Genomic DNA, 9,431 nt, shown 5'->3' on the forward strand with positions numbered 1-9,431 from the left:
TATTTATGTGCAACATAAAAAAAAAAGATGTGGTGATGGGAAAGGCTTTGCCTGTTGAATTTCACCTTTACCTATCACAGTACGGCCTCTCTATGCTGGAAGAAGCTTTACCTGTTGGTCCTGTCTGTCTTGTGTTTATATCTCTATATATTCTCACACACATACATATATACGCAAGCACAATACATTCACATATATACACAGACATACTAAGAAATTGACCGGTTTTGCAGAGGTTGGAATAGCCCTTAGTTTGATATAGTGAAGTTTTCAAGCAAAGTTATGCAGCTGTCAGAGTTGGACACATTGTGCCCGCCCTGTCTGAGAGACGCCATGCCTGCTGGCACCCCCAGGCACGCCCCCTGCCATGGTGCAGGGGGTCTGTCCACTCCATTCCTGAGGTGCAGGCTGCCCAACAGCAGGGGGGATGGGGTAGCTGTCCAGTCAAACTGTATGGACCCCAAGCTATGTCTTGGTTAGGGAAGTCTTCCACCTAGCAACTAAAGATGGTACTGCTGGCTTCCAACACATGGACATGTTAAAATTAATTAAAAATAATGAATGCATTTAAAAAACGAAACAACCCTGAGATGCACACCCCCAGGGTCCCCTTAGTATGCATGCCTTGCTTTCATGGCACTGATAGACGGGTGGACAGACAGACATCCTCTATTATTATTTACGCGCGCACACACACACACACTGTTTGACAGTGGCTGGGCTTGACATTCTTCTACTACATTTTAAGCAGAAAACCATGGTGGGGTGTGCGTGACTAGAACATGAAGCAAAAGTGTGTGTATTGGAGGTGGGATGGCACTAGCACTTCCTCTGGGCTGGGGAAAGGGTTAGGGGGGATCTAGTGGATTTCGGCAGAAGCGGAATCCAGAACTCCTGGGTTCTCTGTGTTGGGGGGAGAGTACATATGAACACATATAAGAAGATCCATGCTGGATCAGAACGAGAGTCCATCTAGTACAGCATTTTGTTCACACAGTGGCCAGCCAGTTGCCTGTGGGAGAGGTGTGGAGTCTAAGTGAGGGTGGTGATGGCAGAGCAGGATTCCTGGGTTCCCTGGACCGGGTATGAAGTGGGCGGCACTAGCAGCCAGGACACCGGGGTTCTTGGCCGAGTTTAACTGCTTGTAGCTCGGTCCTCCTATTTCTCTTTCCCTCCAAGTGGAGCCCCGCGGATGTTGGAGGGCGGCCCTCCGTCCCAGATCAGCGTGCGGAGGATGTCAGCCTAGAAAGAGAGATTCCGGGGCTCAGGCCACACAGCCTCCCCTCCTGGCCTGGAAAGCCCCCTAGCCATCTTCTCCCTTTGCTCACCCAGAGAGGCGTCGACGGCAAAGGGGAGGCAACGGCTCCGAAGCCATCTGCGCCCTCGGCTGACAGCGACCGCTTCTTCCTCTAACGTTTCACAGGCAGCGGGAACAGATTCCGGGGCTGCGCAGAAATGATGCCCTAATTTTGGAGTGGAGGTGGAGCAAAGTGGAGGAGGGTCTAAGCGGGTTACGGATGCGGGTGAGCTGGGGCGGGGCGGGGGGCAGAGGCTAGGATCCGGGACCCCTTAGTTCTGTGCAGGGTGTGTGAGAAATTCCCCCCGCCCCCATTTCAATCTCTAGTCTAGGGAGAGGAGGAATTTTTATCCGGGAACCTCTTTAGCCTGAGCCGGTGGGAGAAGCTGCTGCGTTTCCGTCAGGACTCTTTTCACTGTGACACCCACTCTTCCTCCTCCTCCTCCTCTTTCTCCTCCTCCTCCACTACCTCCAACCCCCCCCGCCCCCAGGAAGAGCTAGGTAGAAGCCCCCAACCCCCAAAGCCCACCCTTTACAGAGACCTTCCACCCTCACGCCCATGTACTCCCCTCTACCCCTCTCCCCTCTAATCCTCAGTTTTCCCTTCTGTTTCTTTAGGACACTGGAGCTGCTAAGGAGCAACTGATTGGGGGGCAAGGGGCAAAACCCCTGACCTGGATCCCCAGTATTGATTTGTGAGTGGGGGGGAGCTAGGGAGAATCTGGCGCCTTTGGAGGCAGATCTGTCACTCGTCATAGGGACCCCTTTGCTAGCCATAAAAAGGGTAAGCCGGTGGGTGGAGGCTGGTTCTAAACTGACGTTTGGAGTCCGATGCCAACTCCAACAAACCTTAAGGCAATTAACCAGCTTGGATCATTTTTCCATGACCAGGATGGGTTGGCAATGCTTGCTGCCAGCTGTGCCCGCTGGATAGGTGCCACCTCTCCTGTGCCATTTCTTCAGGATCCCTGCTGCTGGCTGGTTGTGCCTTAGGCAACTTTGCTGCTTTTTGGATTGGTACTTGGAGATCTGCTTGCTGCTGCCTGCCAGCTTGGGTGCCAAGGTGGCATTGCTCAATCTCTTCCTCCTTCTTCATGGTAACTTTGGACTGGGGCCACGTTCTGCCAGTTGCACCCCAGCATGCACCCTGGATTGGTACTGCTAACGGCTTTGATTCGATCAGTGCCACCTGCTTCCAACTGATACTGCCACCTTGGTGGCCACCGGAGGACCTCTCTCTTCTCCACCTGGACATTACGGTTTACTTCCCTCCAGGATGGCAACAAAGGGCACATTCTGGCGCCAGCCTCACCTTGGCATGAGACTTTGGTGCAGAAATGACAGCTGAGACAGAGACTTTTGCACACCACCCAAGCTGGGTAAGTTTGGGGGCAGGGTGTTAAGTTAACCAGTTTTTGATATGAGAGATGATGTTAATTGTGTGAGGAAATTATATGGGCATCAGCCAAGGTCTTCCTTGGGAATTTTGATGCCAGTCTTCAGGCTGTGTGTGAATCTCCCAAGACTAGGAATGTAGAAAAGCTGTTGCATAAGATAATGTGAGGGATGCCCTATTGGCATTTTGATGGCTTCCCTATGTTCAAGTGGGTAAGCCCGTGGGTTGTAGATGGGTGCAGCTATTGCATCCAAAAAGTGGGAGTGCTCATCAGTCCCATCCCACCAAAACACTCCCACCATACCTCCTGTCAGCTCCACCCACAGCTCTTCCTACCTGTCCCGCTGCCAACAGGGACCATGCAAGGTAGTGTACCTCTGAATACCAAATACTGGGAACAAACAACAGGGGAATATTATTTTCCTCGTGTCCCGCTGTGTAAGCTTCCGAGAAGCAGTTTTCTGGCTGCAGTTGGAAACAGGATGTTGGACTAGACAGAGACAAAGCCACAAACTGAGGCGAAGGCGATGGAGGCTGCTAAGTCCCAACCCCACCTTTGACTACACATTTGCTGCTGCTGCTGCTGCTGCAACACAAATAGCTTGGCACACTTGGGTATAGCCTGGTAATATCAGCCCTCTCCCTTCACCTGGAAGTACTCTTAGGTCAGGGATGCTCACAAATGTTGAACAAGCCACCCCTGGGAGCTAATACCAAACTTTTGGGTGTTAGCCCTCTGAAGAGCTGATTAGATACTATGTTCTTAGATTCCAGCATAATGTTTTTACAGTTTTCTCAGTCTTTCCCACCCTTTCTTTAGATGTTCATGTTCCATGTAAGGCCTCTTGCCTCCTTCTCTAGAGCAGGGGTGACTCCCATCACACCTAGCCAGAATAGCCAATGGTGAGGGCTGAGGTAGTTTCAGTCCAACAAGTTGCCCATGCCCTCTCTAGAGGATGAAATCTTATTATGGGAGCCTGCCGTGGCCTCTTTGCCATTTCTTCAGATCCTCTGCCTTCTGTTATTATTGGCTTGTATACATACCTGCTATAGACTGCAGCTTCTTGGTTATCATTCACGCAAGTAGCAAGGAACCACAGATGCATTCATGGGAACAAAGACAACAAATACTTTGTGTATGTTTACAGCGGTTTTTGCCAGGTGTCTTAGTAGGGCCCATAAACCTTTTGGTCCCTGCCATGGGTAAAGCCTGCACTGATTTCCCATAGTCCTGCTGAATCACACTGCAAATGGAAGGGGAACATAACAAGGCCAATTATTTTGGTACTAGCTAGAATACTTTGTTCTTATGTGGAACTCAGCATGTGTGAACTCTCCAAGTCTAGGGGAAGGTGCAGTCCAAACCAATCTGTGTTGACTCAGAAGTCAGCCATGCTACAACCCATGGTAGCCTATTCTTAATTGAGTGCAGCCTCAGTAGCTCTATCTATAGGGGCTGCAAGCTTAAGTTGGAATTTGTAAATGAACCAACTACAGTTTTGTAGTGCAATCCTATGCTTGTTTACTCAGAGGTAAGTCCCACCAGGTTCAGTTGAATTCACTGCCAAGAAGAATTGCAGACTGAGATTGCAAATGTAGGCACACTTACCTGAGAGTAAGCCCCATGCAACAGGCTTGGGCTTATTTCCAAGTAAACATGCCTAGGATCAGGCTGTCCACCAATTAATCAGTGGAGGCCAAGTGGCATTGGGAAGCCTGCAAGGTAAAATATGCAGTTGTTTAATTTGTGAAGGTATTTTGGCTCTGCTGTGTTAGTGCAACAAGAGAGGGAATAAGAAAATATTTCTACTAACAATGGGTGGTAGCCTTTCTTTTATTAAATTGCAAGTTATCATAGGCTTCCCTTCAATGTCTCCAAAAGGCACCTATGTTGAGGGTTGGGAATGTGCTAATTTTATTTAAATTGATTAACTGAATCCTTAAAAGACAGGTGATTACAGCTCTTTAATTGCTTGCCAGCCATATTTAACTATAGTTCTAAACGTTTTGTGGGTACACCCATATGAATCATATTTTTTTTCCTTTTGGCCAATTAATGTGCTTGCTTTCTTATTGCAGACTTGGCATTCCACCCCAAGATAATACTCACCAGGAGATACGTATGGAGCTGCAGAAACATTCCAAGTCTATAGGAGATCCCCATAGACCACCAGAAACCTTGGAACACCCCTATCTGCAAGAGCCGATGAGCGATGTGGGACAGCCCATCAAGCTGGAGATGGGGGACGAGGGAGGGGATGTCCAAACGTCACCTCCGAAACTTTCTCGTCCACCAGTGCCTTCTCCCGGGGGAGCCCTTCTTCAGGGTTTGAATGGGCTTCCAGGAGCAGGCAGACGGGCACATGTCCCTGGGGGGGCCGCAGGCACGGAACAAGGAGAACCTTCTCGACTGGGCCGCTACTTGTTGATTGACAGTCAGGGGCTGCCGTACACAGTTCTGGTGGAAGAAGGGGTGGGAACGGTAGGGGGCACTGAAGGGGGTGGGAGTGGGGGGTCCTTGCGCAAAGTGTACAGCTGTCCCGTGTGCTCACGGACATTCGAGTACCTGTCTTACCTGCAGCGCCACAGCATCACCCACTCGGAAAGCAAGCCTCACGTCTGCCGAGCGTGTGGCAAGGCCTTCAAGCGCACGTCCCACCTGGAGCGCCACAAGTACACCCACTCGGGCCGGAAGCCCCATCAGTGTCCCATCTGCCAGCGCAGCTTCCGTGACTCTGGGGAGCTCTCGCATCACCAGCGGGTGCACACGGGTGAGCGGCCTTACCAGTGCGAGGCGTGCCACATGCGCTTTGGCGAGCGCAACACCCTCCAGAGGCACATCCGTCGGAAGCATCGGCTGCAGCTCCTCCCCACACCGTAGAGACTGGCCTTTGAGGGACTCAGCTTGGGCCGTGGAGAATTGGCATGGTGACAACCAGCCCAGGCTGTAGAAATCTGCCATCCAGGCCCTGCTAGCATCCACGCATGCTATGGTGATCCTAGCCTGCAAATATCTGCCCACGTATTATGGACCTGATCTTTCCCACACCTGTCAGTCCAATGACTAGCTGTTCTATGGGGGGCGGGGGGGAGGATGGGAAGGGAGAATCTCACCCAGCTATGCCATAAACTATCTGGTGTGCAAACGCTAGCTTGCTAAATCCTGGCGTGGACACCTCTTGTCTTCTCATCCTGACCTACTACCTTTTATAGAAACACTAGTCTGTCATGCCTGTCTCTGCTCCCCATAACCTGACAGGGAGATCAGTTCCCTCCTGTTACCACAACCCCTGTAGACCTCACGCATGTAGCTTCGATACACTGGCCTGGCATTGCTCATATCGGAAACACAGAGCACAGCCTGCTAACGTCTAGCCCTGCAACAATGTCCTTGTCTCATGCCATGGATACCTGGCATGGAGAACCCAGCAGGCACTGCCTCAACCCTGCACACATGGCCCAGACATTGTCCCCACTGTGTATGCCCCAAGGACATGCTGTCATGCAGACTGGCAAAGCATGCCTGTCAATAACAGTCCTGGTCATTTGAAGAGCTGGCCTTGAAATCTAGCAAGTGCAAACCTAGAGGGAGATATCCATTTCATGTACACTTTGACCCCCAAGCACAGCGTGGATGGCCTGATGGAAAACTAGGGCAGATCTCCTTTGCAGGTAATGTAAATGTAGGTTCAGGGGCTGAGGGACTAGATGGGGCAACTGTGAGGATAGCTCTCCTCCCTCTACATAGGATTTTAAGCAGAAAGTAGTAAGTGGTTCAAGTTGAATTGGACTGTTTGTTTTGAGTCCCCTACTACAGTCCCTTTGGTAGAGCTGGGGGCCAGCCTGCTATAAGTTGCGGCCTCTGGCTTTAAATTCTGAGAGCCCATCTCAACAACACCTGTGCCCATCTGCCTCCGTCATCCCCATCCCTTCAACCCATATTATAAATAATGTGAATGAGCCTTTTGAAAGAGGTGTGGTAGGAAGCTAGAGAAGGCTGGGTGAATTCTATAGTGCAGGGAGGAAAAAGTAGGCATGCTGGTTTTAAAGCAGTGCTCAAAGCTCTCATTGCTACTGCTTTTAGAAGACTACAGGAGACTGTGATTTGGCTAAAATTTGGAGGAGCCAAAGGGTGGGGTTTGTGAATATAATTAAGGCCTCCCCCACCCCAATTTAAATACTGGTTTAAGGGATCCTAGTACTGATTGAAAAAGCATAAAACTCCAAGTGGGGACTGGGGAGGGGGGTACTGGAGGTTGGAATATAGGCTACCACCCCCATGGCGCCACTTTCAGGCCATGACAGTCTCTTATTTCCAAACCCTTGAGACGTTTCTACTGAAAAGGTGTTGGTGATTCTGCATTCCTTCCCATATATGCTGTACTTCTAGTCCAGCCTCTGTATCAGATCTTGTGTCCTTCTGCCCTCAAATTGAACACTTAGAACCATTGCAAACAGTTTCCCCAATAGTTGTGGGCCAGGGCCTGTGTGCTTGTGGGCATGGATTTAAGCCCCAGTTCTGCAGCAAAAGAAAACAGCTTTGACACAGACTTCCAGCCTGTATTATGAGACTGCTATTGTTTCCTATGATATGTAACAAACATAAGATCTTTCTGTTTCCTTGAGTGGGCAGGGAGGGTGGGTGGGGAATAAGCAGGAGAGACTGATACGCAGGCATGTGTTCCAAGGTGCTGGATGGACTGGCACCTCCAAGTTTTCCAGGGAGATCCCTGGATCATGTTTCCTTGACTTCATATTTAGTGTGGAATCTATGTGTGTCCTCTTTTTTTAATTAATTAAAAATAATTATCTCGGGTTTCGGTTCATCTTTGTGTGTGCTACATAAATAAAGTGATGCTGTGTTACTTCCATCTTGTAGATCCATTTACAGGGAGTGAGCCTTTTGTTGGCACTGAGAAGAGTGCCTTTCAACTACATAACTTTACCATATGTGATCAGGGCTATTCCAAGATGTTGATGAGTTGATTGCCTTGACCATAGAGAGGAGAGTATAAGAGGTTAGGAGATGGTCTGTAGCTCAGTGGTAGAGCGAATGCTTGGCATGCATAAGGTCCCAGGTTCAATTGCTGCCACCTCCAGGTAGCACTGGGAAAGACCCCTGCCTGAATTGCTGGAGAGCAGCTGCCATTCAGTGTTAACAGTACTGACTAGATGGACCAGTTGTCTAATTTTGTTTAAGGCAACTTCCTATAAAGAGGTTTTGTTGGAGGATGAGGGAGGTGTACATGAACTCGTCATTTTATGCACCAAAAATAATAATAAAAAATCCAGCTATATGTCAAGAATCTGCTGGCTTAGTACTCAAAACATGCAAATTAATAACATGATGTGTAGTGTGTTATTATTATTGTACTTATATCCCATTTTTTTCCTCTTGCAAGGACTCAAGGCAGCTTTCATGGTCCTCCTCTCCATTTTATCCTCACAACAACCCTGTGAGGTAGGTTAGGTTGACTGGCCCAAAGTCACCCAGTGAGTTTCATGGCCGAGTGGGGACTAGAACCCGGATCTCCTGAGTCCCAGTCCAACACTCTAATTACTACACTGATTTTACATGAACTTCCTCAGTCATATCCTTTCCTTCTGAACCCAACATTTGTATTTTTTAGAAAAATTAGAATGTTTATTATTATTTTTAAAGCAGGTTATGTTTGTTTGCAGCCATGTAGAGGTACTGGAACATGAACACAAGTGAAGCATTGGGGGAGGCCATATAAGGCATAGGCCTGAACATGGGAAATCTTTTCAAACCTGGCTTATATATTTGCAAACATCTAACTGAAGTCTTGAGGACCAGAATCTTGCTTTTTCCTTCCTTGCCCTGGGGTGGGGTGGATGGGATGATGGCTGAAGTCCATATTCTGCTTTTTGAAAGGGTGCAGAATGGTTCAAAGCAAATAGACATCAATGCAGAATAAGAATTTGGATTAGTGTACTGGCCATGGCTGATCAAAAGACCTCATGCTTCCCAGTCCAGAGTGGAAAGACAAATCCTTACATGGTAAGATTCTGGCTTGACAGTACCTGTTGCAGATTGTTGTGCTCTAACAGGGGAAGTGGGCTGAGCTAGACCTGTACACAGGTGTTTAAGGATGTGTACTGTTGTTCAAAGTTTGCTTTTGCTGCATAAAGCATGGAGCTGCCCTTGAATGTCCCATGTATCGTGTATTTTCAGGTACTTCCTATGCAAGCTGGCTGAAGATAGCTGCTCTGGACACATGCAAAATGCTTTCCTTCTAATCACTAACCCACACTCAACTGCTATGCATCTCATGTTGAAGGGGAACATTTCCAGGAAGATAAGGTGAGCAGCCCAGCACCCACACTTCTAATTTTACCAGTTAGGCTGACACTATTTCTTGTGGAAGGGAGTCCCTCTGATCTGTATTCGTATATACATGTGTGTGTGTGTGCTGAAAAACCCAGATCTGTTTTGAACAGCTAATTTCAATAGCTACCCTTTAATTTTACTATTACCATATGTTTATTTCTAGTTTAAGTTTTATAAAATAAAACTTCTTAGCATTTGATAAAAGCTCATGAGGAATATTTACACCTGTGGATGAAATCTGCTTTTTTTTTTTTTCCCCTTGCAAAATGCTGAAACAGTAAATTTAGGCTGCAATTCTAAACACATTTCCCAGGGAATAAGCCCTATTGAATACAGTGGAGCTTGTTGCTGAATAAACATGCACTGCATTTTCTAGTTTTGAGCAT

General features: G+C 48.3%; 1 protein-coding gene across 1 annotated transcript; it reads left to right on the top strand.

Annotated features, from left to right (window-relative positions):
* The first annotated feature begins 1,510 nt into the window (after positions 1-1,510).
* LOC146342133 (uncharacterized) lies at positions 1,511-7,632 on the top strand. Its single transcript, XM_084805708.1, has 2 exons — positions 1,511-2,676; positions 4,773-7,632. Exon 2 carries the CDS (start codon positions 4,816-4,818, stop codon positions 5,572-5,574), a length of 759 nt encoding a protein of 252 aa, XP_084661834.1. The 5' UTR covers positions 1,511-2,676; positions 4,773-4,815; the 3' UTR covers positions 5,575-7,632.
* Positions 7,633-9,431: the final 1,799 nt, after the last annotated feature.

Source organism: Heloderma suspectum, chromosome 6 (assembly GCF_057233095.1).
Source record: "Heloderma suspectum isolate Gila_16-S chromosome 6, 16-S_ref, whole genome shotgun sequence".
NCBI lineage: Eukaryota > Metazoa > Chordata > Lepidosauria > Squamata > Helodermatidae > Heloderma > Heloderma suspectum.